The 21,467-nt window shown below is 52.9% G+C and overlaps 1 protein-coding gene across 5 annotated transcripts; it reads right to left on the bottom strand.

The window, feature by feature from the left end:
- Nucleotides 1-4,885: 4,885 nt before the first annotated feature.
- LTO1 (LTO1 maturation factor of ABCE1) lies at nt 4,886-15,126 on the bottom strand. 5 transcript variants are annotated; one of them, XM_030763299.2, is made up of 6 exons: nt 15,016-15,126; nt 13,537-13,642; nt 12,256-12,326; nt 8,980-9,097; nt 8,588-8,696; nt 4,895-7,018 (listed from the first exon to the last, which is right to left on the bottom strand). In XM_030763299.2, exons 1-5 carry the CDS (start codon nt 15,063-15,065, stop codon nt 8,628-8,630), a joined length of 414 nt encoding a protein of 137 aa, XP_030619159.1. In that variant the 5' UTR covers nt 15,066-15,126; the 3' UTR covers nt 4,895-7,018; nt 8,588-8,627. The 5 variants fall into 5 exon arrangements, with proteins under 5 accessions (XP_022446860.2, XP_030619159.1, XP_022446859.1 ...); XM_022591151.3 differs by having other exon boundaries at nt 4,896-7,033; nt 8,584-8,696; XM_022591150.3 differs by having other exon boundaries at nt 4,896-7,033.
- Nucleotides 15,127-21,467: the final 6,341 nt, after the last annotated feature.

The raw sequence follows: 21,467 nt of genomic DNA, 5'->3' as shown, positions 1-21,467 counted from the left end.
GCCTTCCGGTGTCCACTCCGCTGCCCCCTCCCGGAAGCCCGAACGCCTGCTCTCACTCGGGCCCACGGCCACTCACCTGGGGCCTCCCTGCCTCCCAGCCAGTCTCCCTGCCCCAGGTGGGCCCACCACCCTCTGCCAGAACCCCCTGGGGCTTCTAGCTCCTTCCAGCTCCATCCGGGGTCCTGGGACCTGGCCCATCTCCCCCCAGCCTCACCCCCCATCTCCCCCCAGCCTCACCCCCCATCTCCCCCCAGCCTCACCCCCCGTCTCCCCCAGCCTCAGACTCCTCATTCCCCGAAGTTTCTGCCCAGGGGACTGCAGGACACACCAGACTACTTCCGGCCCCCAGTTTTGTGCTGGAGTGCCCCCCGACCCCGCTCTCCCCCAGGCTCACATAAGACTCTGCAGTGTTCTCCACCCTGCCCCAGCCAGGTGGCTCTGGTGGTCCAGGAGCCATTACACGTGGTGTTTCCCCTCCGGGCTGTGAGCCCTTGGGGACAGCTGTCCGGCTGGTCCTTCTCTGCCCACGCCCTGCGCCCCGCCTGCACGCAGCGGGTGCTGAGCAGTAGGGCCGCGTGCGGGCTGCGGGCTTTGTGAGCTGCCGAGGGCTGGGCCCTGCCTGACCCGGGTGCGGTGGGGACTCGGGGGCTGGGGGGCTCCCCAGGGGCCGGGAGCACCTCATCGCCCTGACGAGGCCCGATAAGCCCCGGGACACAGCCTGGGCACTAAGGCGAGTCAGTTCCCTGCCAGGGCCCCAGATTCGAGGGGCCCCAGGGCAGGCGTGTTTGCAGAGGTGGGTACTGCTGGGACCCTGGGCGCCAGGCTCCCCACCTTCCCTCTGAGCCCGTCCGTCCTGGAAGCCCGGCAGCAGCAGGGCTCGGCTGTCCCACCACGAGGCCAGTCCCAACTCCGGGGGGCGGCTGCATGGGGCGTGTGTCCCGCACGCTGGGCTGGCCTCCGCCGTGCACAGGGCTCTGTCAGCCCAGGAATGTCTTTGATCAGGAGTTTATGCAGAGGGGACGCAAGCCCCTGGCCTCTAATCCGTTCCCACAGTCCCCCTGCCCGCCGGCCCCTGCCCTGAGCCACACCTCGGCCCAGCAGACAATAGCCACGGCCGGTGGGCGGGCAGCGCCAGGGACGAGGGCCGGAGGCCCACATCCGGGGGCATTGTCACCGCCACTCACAGGGCGCACAGGAGGATGGGGAAGCTCTTGGCTCAAGGGCTGCTATCGGCCCAGAGCCTATCAGAGACGACAGCGTCTGTTAATCCTTTCAAGTTTCAACTAGCAGCGAGACAGCCTCCCCAGGGCGGTCCCTCTAGAGCAGACCCGTCTAGCTGGAGGGTCTACCCACATTCTGGACCCCAAGCCCGCCGAGCACGCCGGGCAGTGTTCCTTCCCTGGTCCCATCGCAGGAGGACAGTAGCTTAAGGTCACTCAGCACGTACTGGGGGCCGGGCATTGTGCTAAGGGCCAAACACGCCATTTCCCCCTACATCTTTTTGTTGTTTTTGCTTTGTTTTGTTTTGTTTTTACGGCCGTGCCGCAGGGCATACGGAATCTTAGTTCCCTGACCAGGGATCGAACCCGCGCCCCCTGCATTGGGAGTGCAGAGTCTTAACCACTGGACGGCCGGGGAAGTCCTCTCCCTAAATCTTGAAACAGCCCCCAGGGGTTGGTGACAGGCAGGGGACACACTGGCGAGGGGGCCCTGTGGAGCCCACGTTCCTCTCGCAGGTACAAGTATTCCCATCTTCCAGGTCAAGGGTGGGCAGGCTTCTCCACAAAGGGCCGGATAGGGAGTGTTTGGGGCTTTGCTGGCCATGGTCTCCATCTAGCTCCTCTACTCCACTGCACGGAGCAGGCAGCCACGGAGGACAGTATGGCAACGAGCACAGCCAGGCGGGATCTGGGCTGAGGGTGGGAGTGAGCCGACTCCTGCTGGGGACGAGTAAACCGGGGCCCAGAGAGGTGAAGTAACTGAGCCAGGATCACATGGCAGGGAGCTGACCGAGCCAGGCCAGTGGCCGAGTTTGTGCCTCTGGGGCCTGGGCCCCCGGCAGTCAGCTTGGCTGCCTTGCCGAGAACGAGGTCTTCAAAAATGGGCTCGAAGAAAACGCACGAAGTCTTCATTTGAGTATTTTTCACCCGACGGTCAGTGCGTGCACTCGGGGCGGCCCTGCTTTGCCAGGAGGCCCAGGGGTCGAGGTCAGGTCCACCCACGTCCAAGACTTGAAGTCAGCGGCCCCTGCGGCCAGGGCAGTGTCTTGGTCAGCCGGCCTGGAGAAAGGCGGCCAGGTGTGCTGGCAGTGTCGTCTGACGTGGCCAGTCGTTGTTTGAAAAACACTCTCACACGTGAGCACATTTTAGAGGAAAAGACCCAGGAGTTGGATCTCAGCTCTGCAACTTTCAGGCTGTGCGGCTTCGCCTTCTGGGCCTCAACTTCCTCACGCATAAAATGGGGATAGTCACGTCTATAAGAAGGGCGGCTCCGATAGGGCACCCTAGCATCTGTGACACACCCAGCACAGAAGCAGAGCTCAGTCAATCTGTTCACTGACCGCCTCCTGGGGTGACGCAAGGACCAATGGCTCGACGTCCATGAAGCATTGAGCACAGTGCCTGGTGCACAGGCGTCACTCAGTAAACGTCACCACACTGTCAGTGTGACCGCCACCACCCCATGCATCGTCCAGGTGTGCAAGGAGGCCCCGCTGGTCCCCGGTGGGTGGTCGAGGCCATCCTCATTTCCCTCCTCTAGCAGTTCTTGGTCTTTGTGCCCACACTGAGCCCCCCACCTTGTGTTGACAGCACCCAGATTTCACTCGGTGGGAACCACCGTTCTCAGCTCTGTGGCTCAGGTGGGACTGACCCCATCCCCAGCTCCAGGACAGGCGCCAATGGGCTCAAAGCCAACAGCACATCTGCCCCCCCGGACCAGTGGCAGGTTCAAGGGCGGATGTGAAATCTAACAGCCAACGAGACTCAGGGAGACATTTTCTGGAGCTTCTGGAAAAGAGAGCACTCCACTCTGTTCCTTAGGACTCCTGGGGGCTGGCACAGCCCTTCTGCCCTGATAGGGGCGTCCGTGGTGCTGCGGCCACAGGATGGATCCTGAGCGTGAAGCCGGCCGTGCGGGAGAGCAAGAGGGGGACCAGGTCTCCAGACGAGCTGCTGGAGCTGCCCATCACTGCCCCTTACTGTTTGAATCCATTTGATATAAGTTTCCTAGCATTTTCAAAGCTTCTTAACTATCACACTGTATGTGTGTTTTCTACCTTTTCTAGATGTAACATGTATTACTGATATAAACAACAGGGGCTGAGACCAGGGGAGAGCTTCGAGGCAGCCTTCAGTGGCAGACCCTGTCTCGGCCCCTGTACAGAGCCAGCGGGGTCCCCCAAAGGCAGCAGCCTCTCGGGGGAGGGAGCCAGGGGGCTCCTGTGCCTTGAGATAACAGCGTCTTTCTGGGGTGTAGGTACCACCTGCCCCTCAGAGCAGCTGAGAGTAGGGAGCTGAGGCAAATGCCTTAAGAAGGAAGCTCGCCACACGTCAGGCCAGGAAGAAGGGTCTGGACATCACCGCGTCCTGTCTCTTCACTCAGCAGACGGCCAAACGACAGCCCAGACGTCGTTATCAGTGTCCTGGGGCTGCTATAACAAGCCATCACAGAGTGGGTGGCCACATCAACAGAAATTTATTCTCTCACCGTCCTGGAGGCCGGGGCCGTGCTCCCTGCCCCAGGTCTCATGGCTGCTGGAAACGCCCGGCGTCCCTTGGCTTACAGACACCTCACTCCGTTCTCAGCCTCTGTTCTTGCACGGCTGTCTCTCCTCCATGTCTCTCTTTACATGGCATTCTCCTCTTCAAGGACACGGTCACGTGAGATGTAGGGCCCCCTACTCTAGTACAACCCACCATAACGTACACCTGAGTCTCAGCTGCAAAAACCCTATTTCCAAAGGTCACATTCCCAGGTACCAGGGGCTGGGACTTTGTCACATCTTTTAGGGGATATGGTTCAACTCAACAGATGTGTCTGAGCTCTCAGAGCTAGGGAACCTGCTCGTGGAGCACCCTGGGATTTCAGGGGCACATACCCACCAAAAATAATGGAAGTTCAATAAATCCTTGCTGAAAGGATGGAGACAGCCCGCCACTAAGTCTTCAGTTCCATGGCCGTTTACTTGGGGCATGGGGTCCCCTGGCCCATCACACTCCTGAGTGGGTAGAAACAGGATCATATTCAGGTATCGCTCCAACCCTAGGGACCCAAGGCCCAGCTGATCTGGTAAAGGGCACCAGGGAGGTGGGGCCGAAGCGCTGTCTCCACAGGGGCCCCCAAGGGACACACCAGCAAGGGCCTCAATGTCAGGTGAGGAGTTTAATCAGCCATCAGAGCTATGGAAAAGTTCACAGGCAAGGAGCGGCTGTCCTTCTTGGGACACTGAAGTGAGCCCCTAAGTCCTGGTGGCTTGGATAGGCCCGTCCCTCTGGGGGCCTGGCCCAGCACCTGCACGACTCTCGTGTCCTGTGAGAACTGAACGCAGTGCCCGCTTTTCTCTGATGGATCATACTCGCTTGGGGACACGCTTCCTGGGCCGCAGACCGGTTCCTCACTTCACTCACCAAGGAATGGAATAACTGTGGAGTTGGGACCTCACCAGTTACTTACAGGTTTTGATCTCTCCAAATTATATGGTGTCTTCAGGTAGGGTGGAAGAGACGTTCTCCACGGTGCTGAGCTCAAATGAGAGCTCACAAAGCGAGTCATGCCAAGGTCACCTCCTCCAAGAAGGCTTCCTGCCCACCTTCCCACTCCCTTATCCCCCAGGCAGAGCTGAACGCCCCCCCACCCCGCCTCCAGGCTCCCCATCCATCCCTCAGTGAGCCGTGCTCAGAGGGTCGCGGGCAGCTGATGGCCCACGCGGTCCATGCCTCCCCTACTGCAGCCAGCACGGGTCCCTTCCCATAAAGCCGACTGTCTCTGCCGCGATCAGCTAGGTGCAAGACTGGTCACACAGACAAGCTGTGAATTACCAGGAAAGTGAGACTCCGTCTGGCTAAGAATAACTTAAGCAAACCCCCTGACCCCTGCTGTGCTTAGGCCTGAGGTCAGCCACTTACTGCGACTGCTGGCACATCGCTCAGCTCAGCTGGGAGCCCCAGGCCCCCATCTGCCGGGGTGAGGGGGGCAGGCAGCGACCCCACCTCATGGGCTTTGTGGACACTTCAGTGACCCAAGGAAGGTCAAGGCGGCCACGAGCAGCCACTCGGTAAATAAGACTTCTTATCCCTTCCTCCAAATCACTTCATTCTTTTCTCACCACTGGGTAGAGAAAAACAACAAGCTGAACGTGAAGTAAAAGCAAGCGTCTGGGGCTGGGTTCTGGCCTGTGGGTGGGTGTTTCCCACCACCCACCGCGGTGCCTCTGAGAGTACAGTTCCCACGTGGTAAGTTCAGGTGGAAGGATCAGCCTTACTCCCAATCACTGATGTTCTAAAAAATAAAATGAAGTAACTTCAACTTTTTTTTTAAATAAAATTTATTTATTTACCTATTTATTTTTGGCTGCGTTGGGTCTTCGTTGCGGTGCGCAGGCTTCTCTTTGCGGTGGCTTCTCTTGTTGCGGAGCACGGGCTCTAGGTGCGTGGGCTCAGTAGTTATGGCGCACGGCTTCGTTGCTCCGCGGCATGTGGGGTCTTCCCGGACCACGGCTGGAACCCGTGTCCCCTGCATTGGCAGGCGGATTCTTAACCACTGCGCCACGAGGGAAGTCCCAAAGTAACTTCAACTTTTAAGTGAAATGGTCTTCTTCTCTCCCAAGTTAAGTCTGTCCAGGCAGCCAGACAGGGTGGCTATTACAGGCCACCCTGTATTCACCCTATGGCTGAATTATGTCCCCACAAAAATTCATGTTGGAGTCTTGCCCCTCAGAACCTAGAATGTGACTATATTTGGAGATGGGGCCTTTAAGGAGGTCATCAAGGTGGGCCCCAATCCAACAGGGCTGGAGTCCTTAAAGCAACACCAACACACACAGGGACGACTGTGTGAGGACACAGGGAGAAGATAGCCGTCTACACACCAAGGAGAGGCCTCAGGAGGAACCGGCCCTGCCCACACTGGGATCTCAGATTCCAGCCTCCAGGACTGGGAGACAGTGAATGCCTGTTGTTTAAGGCACCCACTGTGCGGCATTCACTATGGCAGCCCCGGCTGACTAATAATGTGGCACAAAATATGCTGGGAGTTTCCGACAGGGAAGAGCAAGCAGGCCAGAGCGGTGGGAAATCTATGAGCCCCTGGAAAGGGGGAGATCCAACAAGGGTTAATATCCAACAGGACCAGGTGTAGGTGGACAGGAAGGGAAGGGATGGGATGGGATGGGATGGGCTGGGCTGGGGGAGAGGGCAAGCAGGATACCTTTGCCTGCAAACAATGGAAGCCCTACCGAAGTGGCCTTGAACTAGGGCATTCATCAGCTCCTATAACCGAGGTTGGCAAGCAGAGCGCCTCTCGGGGGTCAGTCAGCACAGCTGCTCGGCAACGTCCTCGGGCTGGGTCCTCTCTGGCTGGGCTCTGCCATGCCCAGGTCTGGCTTCATCCATAGCTGCTTGCAAGCTGCCTGTCATAATTCCAGGTGTCGCATCCCCACAGGACAACTTCCAAAAGAGATACCATCTCTCTCAAGAGTGATGTGACCTTTCCCAGAAGCCCTCGGGTGTCCTCCACCGTCTCATCAGCCAGAAGAGCAAGCTCCCCGGACCCCATCGCTGGAGGTGGCATCACAGGGACACAGTGGTTGTGACGCGAACGGGGGCTCTGTCTGTACTGTAACCAGAACACCTGTCTTGGGTGACCAAGGGGTCCTGGAAACTGGGTCTCATCCTCCAAGAAGGAGCCAGGCTGGCACAGGTCAAGTCCGGTGTCCAGGGCCCCTGAAGATGATGGATGAGGCAGCTTGGCCCCACGGGATGGCGGAAAGGAAGTGGCTGCCGGCTGCTCTGGCTGACACCTGGAATGGGAGAGGCTGAGAAGAGAGAGACGGAAGGGGTCGGGGGGAGTGAGGTTTGGGGCAGGAGAGGTCAGTGATAAACGCACACGGTGGCTGGCCAGGGGCAGCAGGACCCGACCCTTTCCTGAACATCACGGGGCGCCGTCCTGTCGTGGTAGCTGCCTCCATGCGTGTTAATGAAACACGCAGACACAAACACAACAGAAGGCTGTTCGGTGCGACCCTGGTACCTCAACCCCAGATATCACGGAGAAAGGAATGAATTCGCTAGATGTCGCATCAAAAATGGTCCCAGGGCTTCCCTGGTGGCACAGTGGTTGAGAGTCAGCCTGCCGATGCAGGGGACACAGGTTCGTGTCCCGGTCCGGTAGGATCCCACATGCCGCGGAGCGGCTGGGCCCGTGAGCCATGGCCGCTGAGCCTGCGTGTCCGGAGCCTGTGCTCCGCGACGGGAGAGGCCACAGCAGTGAGAGGCCCGCGTACCGCAAAAAAAAAAAAATCCACCCAGAAAAACGACAACAAAAGCCCCTCCATCCCACCAGCCCGAGATAAGCGCTGCTGGTGTCTGTGACGAAGGAGCACCTGAGGCCGTGCACCCGTACAGATGCCTTTTAAGTCCGGGCAGAAGACAGAAGAACTCACACCAGAAGGAAGGCTGCAGTAAGGCTCCAAAGTTTCTGCACACAGAACGGTGGCCTTAAAGTCTCCTCCCCTTGACCATTTTTGAGGCTGCAGAGCCCCACCCACCCAGGGACACAGGAAGAGCACGGCCCAGCTTCCTGGGGACAGGGCTGGCCTCTGCTCCTCTCAGCCAGACGCCCACGTCCATGGCCACATGAGAAGCCCCAGGGCTCCACGGGGCACAGCGGGGACCTGCGGGCAGGGACCCCCGAGACTGTGGGTGCGACCGTGCATTCCAGAGCGGGCACCAGGAGACAGGGCTGAAGTCCCAGCTCTGCCGCCCACTGCCCTTGGACCAGGCAGTCTCTTGGGCCTGTTTCCTAGTCTATAAAATGGAAATAACGCCTACCTCATAGGCTCCTGAAGGGACTAAATAAAACATGAGAAGCAGGTCACAGCACTGGCACATCTCAAGGGTCAATAAATGTCACAGTACCCATCACTCCTTCCTATTAACCTGCTTCGTGTCAACCCTGTGGCTCTCATTTTTTAAAAAACTGTCCCTCTGAGCGCTGACCAAAGCCCGGGGAGTAAAGGGGAAGTTTATCCTATCCAGAGCCAACCCGAGAGCCAACCCGAGAGCCAACCCAGAGCCAGGCCTGCCAAGTGACGAGAACCCGTGAGCCAGGGGCCTGGACCCTGGCTGGACCAGAGAAGAGCAGCCCGGTGAGGGCTCTGCCAGGGCCGCGTTCACGCTGCAGAGCAGACAGGGCCCAACAAAGGACGGGCCTATGTGGAGGGGCCCCGTGGGGGACACGGAGGCCACCCAGCAGACCTCGGGGGAAGGAAGGCCTTTCAGCGGCCAAGCTGGAACCCTCCCTGCAAAACAATGAATCCCCCATCATTGTTTTGCCTTTAATCACATTTTTAAACACTTAACATACGAACATCTGTTCCCTGATGTTTCGTCTTTGTGCGTCTGTCATCCTCAAAATGAAAGTCCGGAACCTTCTGCACTAATTTTAAAGTCGGGCTGGACGTTTAGTAATGAACAAAGCTGAAGAAACACAAAAGAAAGAAAATGTTTTTTTAAATTAGAGCAGAAGTCTCTCTCTAGCTGCAGCTCTACTTGCCTAGGTCACCTCCCTTCAAGAAGTTCTCACACCTGTTCCCTACATGGTCCTCGGTTTCCTTACATCGACACACACAAGGATTTGCTTTACTGACCATTTGTATGTTACCAGTGGCCCCAAAACCATTAGTGAAATGAGCCCCCAGGGCTGCCCCAGCTACATCTGAGAAAGGCACCCCGATCAAAAAGAAACACACAGGACACAAACCTGCTTAAATTTCCCTCTAATTCTGTCTAAGTCTTCATGAAGTTTATCATAAGTAGGGTCATCATAAGGGAATTTCTGAATCATTCCAAGCAACGATTCTAAGACCTTCATCTTTCTGCTGTAAAACACAGAAATAAAGACTTTTGGTCCTTTGCACACAACAGGCTCAGCTTAGTAACAGATGCCGCTCGACGGCTTTAAAGTGGTGGTGCTGAGCACTCCTGGCCTCAGGCGCTGGTGACTAACTTTGTCATCACACGAAACAACCTTTACTCACCTGGCAATGTGAGCCCGCCCACACCCGCATCTGGACATCAAGAGCGAACTGACCTTACAGGGACGGCTCCATCCGGACCCAGCGGCCAAGGCAATACCGATAAGCACGCCGACCGCCGGTCCCCAGGTCTGACCCCAGAGCAGACAGAAGCAGACGGGAAAGAGTGCCGGGCACAGCCCTGCCTGCTCCGGACTTGGGGATTTCCCAGGATCTGCAATCTTCACGCTCACAGCCTCTGGGAGCTTAACAGCAGGTAAACCGGCAAGCCCCCTCCATCCATAGGGCAGAAACCAGTGGCTGGTGTTTGAGTTCGGCTCCCTTTCCCAGGAAGATGAGGAGCTCAGCTGGTGGGCGGCCTGGAGCGCAACCGCCCCGAGGCACTCACATCTCTCACTCACAGAGTGTTTCACATCTCTGAGCCTCAGCGTCCTCATCTGTAAAATGGGGCCTTAACGGCCACCTCCCAGGCTCTCAGGAGGATAAAGCCCAGAACGTGCTACAGAGTAGGGGCTCGATAAACATCAGTCTCCTGGCTTCATCTGGGCGGGCGGGTGCCCTCTGGGTCGCAGGCAAGCCACCCTGCCGAGCCACCTTCCCCTCACCACATCTGATCCCCAGGGTGTCAGGAGCGTGCCGGATATCTGATCCCTGGGAATCCTGAAGGACTCATCCTTAGGATGAAGCAACAGCCATTCAGAGTGACCAGGGCCTGCTCACATCTGCGGCTTTTAAACCAGTTTAGAACTATGATGGCCACCTCTTGGAGAAAACACAGAACTGCAAAAGGTCAGAAGGAGTTAAGTAAAGCAACAAAGCACTTGGTTTCCAGGGAGTTGCAAGGCAGATGCTAACACGCGGGAAACGGCTGAACCTGCCACGAAACAATGACTACCACCCACTCCCAGCTCTGCAAGCAGCGACGGGTCATTCCTGCCCTCCCCGGTCAGTGAAGCTACTCCAGACACACCCAGCCCGTCGCACGGTCAAAGCCAGTGCGTGTCAGGAGGGTGTGACCCGCTCACGGCTGGTGTAAGGGAAAAAGCCTTCACCCGACTGCGGAAGGGGCAGAGGAGCGTCTCAGGGTGGGTCAGAAAGCTACGGTCACCTGATGGAAAGGTCGCCATCCTTCAGGCTGAGACACAGCTCTCCACACAGCTTCTCTGGTGTTAAAATTCCCTTAGCTCACTGAATGATAACACACATGGCAATGTTTCTCTTTTAACATTCTTACTTGAAACATAAAGAAGCAGATCCTCTGCCCGCCTTCTACCATTTTTAAGAAAACTGTAGACTTAGAAAATCCAAAAACCATTACTCTAAGATAAAGGGTTTTAGGCTTTTAGTGTTTCAAAGGGCTCTCTGGGCTCTGCTGGTGGGGTGGGGAGGGCGGCGGCCACGGGCCCTCTGATGGACAGACCGGGGGCGCAGCTTTAGGAGGGGAGGGAACCCCTGCCCTGGGGTGCGGATTGGCAGCCCCCAGGTGCGAGACCCTTCACACCCAGTGAGCCACAGATCCCGGTGCGGGGAGAAGGGGAGGCTGTTGGAGCATTCCAAATCCGTGCGCCCCACCCCGCCTTCATGGACCGGGAGTGGGGAGCCACGCTCCGCTCCGACAGCCGCCCAGTGGCACCTGGGGCTGCCAACCACTGTCCCAACCTGACCGCCAGCTACCCGCCCACTCCCACTGAATCTTCAGAGGAAAATCTCCCCAAGATGGCCCTCGGCTGATGGACGAATCCGGTCAACTCCCACGTGCTCAGTGACGGGACAGGTCAGAGCGCAGGCGACCCCACAATCACCCAGACTATCTTGAGCATCCCTGCTCTGACATTTCAATATGGCTGTGGCCCAAGTTCTAGAAATTCAAATATTCCAAATAAGATGACAGGCCACATGGACGGGGGAATGCCAGCTTCCCTGCTCTGTTATCCACTCTCCTGGCACCCCTCCCAGGCCAGGCAAAGCCACCAGACATCAAGATGATGCAGAGCAGCCGCCAAAGCCCAGTGTCGGCTCCCATGAGCGGCAGGACGGCCTTTCACATGAGGGTGCATTTCCAGCTTAAGAGTGAAGACCGGGGGTGGGGACAGGGTCCTGGGGCTTCAGGAAGCAGCAACCAGCAAGAGCACGCTCCAAAGGCTACGGACGGGCTTCCCTGGTGGCGCAGTGGGTGAAAATCCGCCTGCCAATGCAGGGGACACTGGTTTGAGCCCTGGTCCAGGAAGATCCCACACGCCGCGGAGCAACGAAGCCCGTGTTCCGCAGCAGCTGAGCCTGCGAGCCACAACTGCTGAGCCCGTGTGCCACAACTGCTGAAGCCTGTGCGCCTGGGGCCCATGCTCCACAACAAGAGAGGCCACCGCAATGAGAAGACCGCGCACTGCAACGAAGAGTAGCCCCCGCTCGCCGCAACTAGAGAAAGCCCGCGTGCAGCAACGAAGACCCGACGCAGCCAAAAATAAAAAAAATAAAAAGGCTACAAACACTACAAATAACAGCTCATGGTTACTTAGTGCTTCCAGGTACCTGACGCCTGTGAAACACATGAAATGGGTCATCTCATTAGCAGACCTTTCAGCTACATTAAAGAACCCAGTGACAAGGGAGTCACCTTTTCTGAGCCCTGATCATACCAAGATTGTTCTGCTCTGTTTGTTACAAGCTCAGAGGAAAGACAAATGAGAAGATAATGTCATCTTCATCGTGGTTTGACTGGCAGGGTAACTAAAAGCCACTCAGCGCCCTAAGGTCTCCAGGGAAAAGGCAGGGGGATCCGAGGACCCTTGGGAAGTAATAACAAGGGATGTTCACCCAACACCAGAAATGCGCCCGGCGCTTTCTAGTTACTATTTCCTGTAAACCTCATGACAACATTTCAGGTTCGGCCTGGTTATTTCTCCATTTTACAGGTGAGGAGACTAACCGCCCAGGGTCGGAGTGAGCTATGAAACCGGAACTTCCCATCCAGACACCGAAGAAGAAAGAAGGCTCAGCTTTACCTGTCTTTCTCAGTGGTGCAGCCGTGCAGGAGACATCTCCAGGCAAAAGCAAAACCTTGGTAGCACCCGATCTGTGAATTTACGAAACATTCAAGAGTGAAATGACTAACCAACAGCTCTACTTGATCTAAATATCAAGCTCTCAAAACAAAAAGGGGGCGGGGGCCCAAGGGGCAGCGGTGCTTCTTCTCTTGCTGTTCTGGAAGCACCCACTGGGCACCAGGCTACAGAAGTTGGAGGTCAAGTCACCAGTGGGGCAGCCAGCCTCCAAGGTGGCCCCACTCGACCCCACCTCCCCACCCCCTGGTATTCCTGCCCTGTGCGGTCCCCTGACCGGATCGGGGTGACCTCGATGAGCAGAACACACAGGAAGAGGCAGCACGTGACCTCTGAATCTAGGCACTGACAGACAATGTCACCTCTGCCCTGCCGACGTGGGTCACCCGCAGTGTCTCGAGGACACTCCAGCAGCCCTGTGGAGAGGTCCACGCGGTGAGGACCACAGACCCTCAGAATCCGTGTGAGACCCCAGCAAGCTGACTACAGGCTGGCTGACTCGTAACTCCAGCATCCAGAGACCCTGAGCGGGAACCAGCCGGCTCAGCGGCTCCTGGACCGCAGACCCTCAGAATCCGTGTGAGACCCCAGCAAGCTGACTGCAGGCTGGCTGACTCGTAACTCCAGCATCCAGAGACCCCGAGCCGGCCGGAACCAGCCGGCTCAGCGGCTCCTGGACCGCAGACCCTCAGAATCCGTGTGAGATAATAAACACTGGTTGTCTTAAGCCCACGTGTCTTGTGCTGATTCGTTCTGCAGCAAGACACCTAATACAGTCCTCACGGCCTCAGACGTTAGTGTTTAGGGCCAGTTATCCCCATAAGTGAGGGCCAATCTAGGTCGAAGGGCAGGAGAAAAGGGAAATCAGGGATTTTATGGAATTTCAACAGAAATATAAATGGCATGTTTTCACAAGACACAGGGTGCTCACTCTCTGGGGGAGGATTCAGCTGCCTTAAGACACAGGGCAGCACCGTGGCACTCGACGTCGACTGAGGTGAGGGGGGACTTGTCTTCTCTTTCTCCAGCCCACCTGACTCCATCATCTCCACACAGCAACACCCTCTGCGGGCTCTGTCCTGAGACGATTTCTCCGTCAACGTTCTATCTAGCCTACTGCCATGTGAAGAGGCCTGAAGTGGTGGCTCCACCACACTGATCATCAAGGCAAACTGTCAACGGTAAGAGAAAAGGATTCCTTTCTAAGTGGGGGGTCCCACTTACCTCAGATCCGATTTTAGCTCCATGTAACGTGCCATACCGTCTTCCTTCAATCATACCCAAACTACTTCCTTCTTCGTAGCCTTCCTGATAACCTTCCCCGTGAAACCTGCAACAGAGAAGACGAAGCGTGAGCAAATAAACAGGAGAAAGAGCATTCTTCCTGCAAAAACTTTCCTCGTCCACACTACCCAGACCGAGCAAGACAAGACCTAGTACTGTAGAAAAAGAACAAAATGTAAGCCAGGAAACGTCAGTTCCAATCTCAGCTCCACCCTCCCCAAGCCTCTGCGCCTGGCAAGTCGCTGTAATTCTGGAAGCCCAATTTACCTCTTCTACAAAGAGGAAGGTGGGCTAAATCGGTGATTCCCAAACCTGGCAGAATATCAGACACACACAGGAAATTGTCAACGATACCAATTCAGGGGCCTCACCCCTCGTATTCAGTAAGTCTGGAGGAAGGCCCAGGAATCCGCTTTGCAAAATCTCCCCGGTAATTCATCTGCAGCCAGGTCATCGAGCCCCAGTTCTGGGTCTGTAAGCTAGACTGCTTGGTCAAGTGCTTCAAAAAAAAACCCAAAACCCTGCAACATGTACCGGGCTTTCCATCACATCTCAGGAGGCTAGCAAGGAGAAACGCCATCAGTTGATCACAAAATGTACCGTGACAGTGGCGCCTGCAGTAGAATAAAGGCTCTGACTTTGAAGGCCCAGCAGTGTAACTGGCACCAGCATGACTTGCGGTCGCCGAAGTGAAAGGGGTGTGCTGGAGCGCCCAGTGAGGCCGAGGGGATAGCTCCCACTTACTGGCTGTGTGGCCCTGGGAGTGACCTTGCCTCCTCATCTGAAAGACAGGGTGCAGGATAGGATCCCCTTCACAAGTAGAGCTAAAATAAATAACTGGATACAACGCTTAGCTCAGCGTCCAATTCACAGCAAACTCCAAATAAACGTCAGCGACTGTTTACTTTTCACTCTCTTTCTTAACTGACAACTACTGATGTCTCAAGTGGGCAGGGCACTGGAAGACAGCCACAAAGCAACCAACAGGTCCCCCGCCACTGCCCTAGGCGCTCCCCGGGGGCTCAGGAGGGAAAAGGAGGACGCCTGACACATTTAAGAGCATGTCCGTGAATGCTGCCGTATGTCCTACCACTGAGGAACAAGAAAAAGGGGCAGCGCCCAGATGGCAAAGGTCCGTCCCACGCGAGGAAGGAGCGTCCCTGGAGGGAGGCAGTCACCAGACCAAGCAGATGCGTGAGGCAGCCCCGGACGGGGGAGGCGGATCTAGAGGAACAGCTGGGCACGTGGCGCTCGCCCGAGAGGCCGATGAGCAAAGGAGAAGCAGAAGCATCTCGGGCCCTCCCGCGCCAGCCGCCTTCTGAGCCACAGCGCGTTCCCCCAGGGCCCGGGTGACCGCCGCAGCCCAGCGGCTGAGAGCAGACCTGCTCGGGTGGGGGCCCGGCCCAGGCCCCTACCCACCTATCATCCGCCATCACGATGGCGTCGAACATGTCCTGACTCCCGGCCATGGCGGCAGCCGGCCCGCCCCCAACCCCCGCCCCTCGAGCTCCGGTGCCAAGCGCTGCGGCCGCAGACTCACGAGCCTCGGGCACGGACGCACCGCTTCTGAGAAAGCGAAGGCCACTTCCGGGGGCGGCCGCGCGGCGCAGGCCGGGTAAGGACGGCACGCGGGAGGGCTCAGCACGCGCCGGCGCGGGGCCAAGCCGCGTGCGCGGCGGCGGCGCTGGGCGGGGCTGGGCCGGGACGCGGCCCCGCCCCGAGGCCTCTTCGCGTTTTTCCAGGGCTCCCGCCAGGGGTCAGCTACTACCCGCCTGGAGCATCCACCTGGCTGCGGGGGTGGGGGTTGGGGGGAGGGGGTGACCCGTGACCTCACAGTCAAGAAACCAGGCAGATGCGACCGAACTGCCAAAAGCGGCTTGGAAGGAATCAGGGGAAAAAAATGGAAGAGTTACCAAAGAACCAACGCCTCCGGAGGCTCTGCCAGTGGGGTTTTGGGGGGAAAAGTTCCAGGAAGGGCAATTCCCGGGGTGGAGGCACGACCCAGAGGAGAGTGGCCCGGTCGCCCACCGACCCCGACCCAAAGCCAGGGGCCACCCTCCAGTACGACGTCAGACTTGAGACCCCGCCTGCAATGCCATTAAATCCATGTTAACAACAGTAATCCAGGGACTGCAGGCCTTTGTCCAAGAAACGCAGGGGTGATCCGACCCCAGGGAAAGTGAAACGGCAGCAGGTGACAGGGAAACAGCCTGGTCGTCTTAACACTCGCTGGGAAAGGCATTATACATGTTGAAACTTGATTGAAACTGTATAGTTTTTTGAAAACTGGAAATAAAAGTTTTTGTGTTTTTATTCTTGCAGTTGTTTGATTGTAAAGCAAAAGCAGAGTAATTCATAATTCACGTAGAGAGTCAAGAATCGGCACAGAAGGGTTCGTGATTAAGAGCCACCTGTGCCCTCACTCCAGCTGGAGGCATCCCCGCCTCTTGAAAAAATAGCTTCTAGCTTTAGTCCTCCCATTTGTTATTGCTATGACAGATACTTCCTGAACACGATTTTTGAAAGGTACTTCAAACTCTCAGCCACAATAGAACATAGATATGAAATAGCAAAAGAATTCCCATTAAAATCGGGAGTAAAACGAGAGTGCCTTTATCACGTGCCCATTGAACACATTTAGGAGGTCTAACCAACACAATAAAATTGAGCAAAAAGTCTATCAAAAAAATAAAAAAAAAAAACCAACAAACTACTGTTATTTGTAGGTGTGATGGTCCATCTAGAAATCCCCGAATAAGCATTTAAGACACTCTCAGAATTCGTAATAGAGTTCAGCAAGTAGCTATATACATGGAGAATCGCCAAAAAAAATCGCTTGCTTTCTATTATTCTAACACTAATTGGTAGTAGCCTGAGCAGGGATGACTGGGGAAATCCACTATACCAAGGTCACAGTAAACTTCTTAGAAATAACAAGATTTGAGCAGGACCTATACAAAGAAAACTACAGCTATACCACCCCCCTGGATGGGAAGAAATGCAATACCGATCAGTTTCCACATGATCTGGGGAGAATGTGTCAAATTCTAAATTTCATCTGGATGAATAAATTGATAAGAATAACTAAGATGTTTTTTAAAGAGAGAATGATACGGAGGACTTGCCATACCAGGTTTGAAAAGATAGAAGTCTCCATAAAAATATTGTAGCATATTGGTTCAAGAACAGACAGATGAATGAAATAAAGATGGAATGGCCTGGAAGGAGACTCTAGGAAATGTAAAACCTTTCACATGATAAAAAGCACAACAAATGAATGAGGAAAGGGGATATGCATCAGTCACTAAAATGGGAAAATTTGTGGTTTGGGAAAAGTCAAGTTCCATTTATATCTCATACCATTCATCAAAATAGTTCCAAATGAATTAAAGACTTTTTTAAAAAGACATTTAAAAATTTAGGTGGAACATTCAGGTAAGCGTGGAGATGCATTTTTTAAAAAATATTTATTTATTTATTTGGTTGTGCCGGGTCTTAGTTGCAGCAGGTGGGCTCCTTAGTTGTGTCAGGCATGTGGGATCTAGTTCCCCGACCAGGGACCAAACCCAGGCCCCCTACATTGGGAGCACGGAGTCTTATCCACTGCACCACCAGGGAAGTCCCTGGAGATGCATTTTTAACACATGAAAAGCCACGGAGGACATCACGAAGGAAAAACCAATGCAAATGTGGTAATGAACAAAATTAAAAACTAAAGAACAATCTGGTGATATATTGGTCATAAATTTTATAAATAAAGGAATAATATTTCTGGTTTATAAAGAACTTATTCAAATGCATAAGAAATAAACGCATCTTAACGGGAAAAAATGGGCCAAGGACTTGAATATATAATTCACAGAAAAGAACAACAGCTGACTGGCAAACAAAAGTATAGCAAAGACAGACTTACTAGTAGTAAAAGAATGAGAATCAAAAGAAAAAGTTGAATTTTTTACCTTCTTAAAATTGTAAAAAAAAAAAAAAATCATCTTTTTTAGAATGAAGATACTCTCAATGCCCATGGATGCCTAAGTTAAAGCTAGCTTTTCAAAATGGAGGAGGATGATACATATATGGTAGGATATTCATACGGAAGACTCTTAAGCAACCACCAAAAATAATACTTGAAACAAGAGTAATGTCACAGAGAATGCTCGTGATGTTTAAGGAAAGAGAAAAAAACTCTAGTACACCTGAAACTAACATGATACTGTAAATCAACTATACTTCAATAAAAAAATTAAACTTAAAAAATAGAAACAAAAGGGGAAACAAAGAAAAAACTCTACATATACTCCAATTCCATCGACATTAAACAATTATGCTTTTAAAAAGACTAAAGTAAGCACACCAAAATGTTAACGGTGATTATATCTAGATTTTGGAATTACAGTAATTTTTTAGTTTCCTTTTATTCTTTTCTAAGTACTCCATGTTCGCACAGTGAACACGAGTGACTTCTATAAGAATAAAAACGTTCAAAAAATATATTTTGGGAAGATGAAATGAAATAGACTTTGTATTATTTGTCCTTTAAATGTCTTTTCATTTTTAGCTTTTTCTTTTTTTTTTCCGTAAGCAAATGAAATCACAAGACATTTGGGATGTAGGAAGAAGAGCAAAACAAGAAAGCAAGCAGGGCTTCCCTGGTGGCGCAGTTGGTTGAGAGTTTGCCTGCCGATGCAGGGGACGCGGGTTCGTGCCCCTGTCCGGGAAGATCCCACATGCCACGGAGTGGCTGGGTCCGTGAGCCATGGCCGCTGAGCCTGCGCGTCCGCATCCGGAGCCTGTGCTCCACAAAGGGAGAGGCCACAGCAGTGAGAGGCCTGCGTACCGCAAAAGAAATAATAATAATAATAAATAATAATAAATAAAAAGTAGGCAGGAAAAATCTGAATTAAACTCTCTCCTTGTTATGTTAGTTTTTGAGAAAACGTGATATTTCCTTGTGTTTATCTTAGGAACTGAAATTTCTCCACCTAATTGAATGGAATAAGAAATGATTTGGATGGGTACAATGAAAACTATCTAAAAAGGTTTTCAAAGGTATAGAGCTTTCTAAGCTTCCATTTTTAGTTCCCTCCAAAAGCTGCCTTGATTGCACTTATTCTAGTGGTTTCAAAACACTAATATTAAATACTTAATTTATAACAAAAGATATAAAGGAGATGGTATAACCAACTCCCAGGGATCTACCATATTAACAAATAAAGCACACTTTTAAAAATAGAAATGTTTTGGGCTTCCCTGGTGGCACAGTGGTTAAGAATCCGCCTGCCAATGCAGGGGGCACGGGTTCGAGCCCTGGTCCCGGAAGATCCCACATGCCGCAGAGCAACTAAGCCCGTGCGCCACAACTACTGAGTCTGAGCTCTAGATCCCACGAGCCACAACTACTGAGCCCACGCACCACAGCTACTGAAGCCTGTGCGCCTAGAGCCCGTGCTCTGCAACAAGAGAAGCCATCACAATGAGAAGCCCGCGCACCGCAACGAAGAGTAGCCCCCGCTCACCGAAACTAGAGAAAGCCCGCGCACAGCAACGAAGACCCAACACAGCCAAAAATAAATAAATAAATTTATATTAAAAAAATATGCTTGCAGGTTTCTTCTTCAACCAACATAGGAGCAAATGACGCATTTTTTTTAAAACTTGCTTTTTTTGTCCTAATAAAATGGATGTGTTTCCAGGTTAACCACTGTACAGCTATAAATCAATTTTTGTTTGGTTAGTTTTGGAGGCTGCCTAGTATTTCATGTGAATATAAAGTTTTAAAAAATCAATTCCAATAAGTCAGCACTTTTCAATAAGCTTTGATGAAGTTTGTTTTTCATTTTAGTTATATCCACCTGGTTCTCTTTGAACTTGAACAAGAATATGCAAACATTTCTATTTTTTAAAAATTTTTATTGAAGTATAGTTGATTTACAATATTGTGTTAATTTGGACCCAACACAGCCCAAAATTAATTAATTAATTTTTTTAAAATAGAAATGTTTTTAATGGAGAAGAATATGAAAAATATATATATATATGTATAACTGAGTCACTTTGCTGTACAGAAGAAATTAACACAATATTGTAAATCAACTATACTTCAATAAATTTTTTTAGAAATAGAAATATTTGCATATTCTTGTTCAAGTTCAAAGAGAACCGGGTGGCGCGGTGGGGCTTCCCTGGTGGCGCAGTGGTTGAGAATCCGTCTGCCAATGCAGGGGACACGGGTTCGAGCCCTGGTCTGGGAAGATCCCACATGCCGCGGAGCAACTAGGCCCATGAGCCACAACTACTGAGCCTGCGCGTCTGGAGCCTGTGCTCCGCAACAAGAGAGGCCGCGTTAGTGAGAGGCCCGTGCACCGCGATGAAGAGTGGCCCCCGCTCTCCGCAACTAGAGAAAGCCCTCGCACAGAAACGAAGACCCAACACAGCCAAAAATAAATAGATTAATTAATTTTAAAAAAAAAGAGAACGAGGTGGATATAACTAAAATGAAAAATCTATAGCTGTACAGTGGTTAACCTGGAAACACATCCATTTTATTAGGACAAAAAAGCAAGTTAAAAACAAAATGCGTCATTTGCTCCTATGTTGGTTGAAGAAGAAACCTGCAAGCATATTTTTTTAATATAAATTTATTTATTTATTTTTGGCTGTGTTGAGTCTTCGTTGCTGTGTGCGGGCTTTCTCTACTTTCGGCGAGTGGAGGCTACTCTTCGTTGCGGTGTGCGGGCTCATTGCGATGGCTTCTCTTGTTGCAGAGCACGGGTTCTAGGCACATGGGCTCAGTAGTTGTGGCGCATGGGCTTAGTTGCTCCCTAGCATGTGGGATCTTCCCGGACCAGGACTCGAACCCATGTCCCCTGCATTGGCAGACGGATTCTTAACCACTGTGCCACCAGGGAAGTCCCCTGCAAGCATACTGACTGGTTTTATTATATGTTCAAAACTAATATGCAGGAGGGACTTCCCTGGTGGTCCAGTGGTTAGGACTCTGTACTTCCACTGCAGGGGGCACAGGTTGGATCCCTGATCGGAGAACTAAGATCCTGCATGCCTCGCCGGGGCAAAAAATAAGAAAATAAATTAAGAACTACTTTAAAAAATAATAATAATCTGTGGGGACAGGGTCCCTTTCCTAGTGTAGATTAACTCTATCCAAGTCCTAGAGTTACAGAGCCCCTCTCTGGGGGATAGGATTGATGAGATTATAAGTACTCTTTATTTTCTCCTTTATATGTTTTTATGAGGGTTTTTTTTTTTATCACAAAGTAATATCGCTTTTCATAATCAGGGGAAAAAAAGGATTTCAGTTTCTTAAAAGGAAGTCATTAAATGACAACTCACTTCCAGGAAACAAACCTCCATCTTGTTCTCTATTCATCATACATAAGTGAAAACGCAGTTGGAAAAAGAGGAGTGCTTCAGGCTTTCATCCAAGTTTGACCCCCTGGGGCAGGGGGCAGAGAATCCAAGGGTTGAGTCCCTTGCAGGCTTTCTGTTGGATACTCTTCTGCTTCTTCCCTGCAGGAGGCGCTCTGGAGCCTGCCTGCAAGGGCCATTTTCCACCTGCCTCCTCAGCAGCCACAAAGCAGAAGACCTGGGGTAGGGGTGGGGGCCTGAGCTGTGACCAGTGACCATGTGCAGGGGTCCTCTGAACACCCACCTGCTACAGAAGGGCCCTGGCCAGCAGGGGTGAGCCTCTGCGCTGCCACCCCCACGGCAGCAGGGACCCCTGGGTGGCTGAATGGCATAGGCCAGTGCTGTGCAGGACAAGCTCTGAGATGCGGGCCATACCGTGTGACCCCAGCCCCCCAGCTCCTAATCACCCATCTTTCTGGCTCGGCTCTGGGATCCACAGGGACAGA

The sequence above is a fragment of the Delphinapterus leucas genome, chromosome 7 (assembly GCF_059928025.1).
Source record: "Delphinapterus leucas isolate spDelLeu-1000000601 "Yukka" chromosome 7, BTC_Dleu_Yukka2, whole genome shotgun sequence".
NCBI classification, from domain to species: domain Eukaryota; kingdom Metazoa; phylum Chordata; class Mammalia; order Artiodactyla; family Monodontidae; genus Delphinapterus; species Delphinapterus leucas.
The sequence above is the reverse complement of the archived record's forward strand: the minus strand, read 5'-3'. Positions and strand labels throughout refer to the sequence as shown.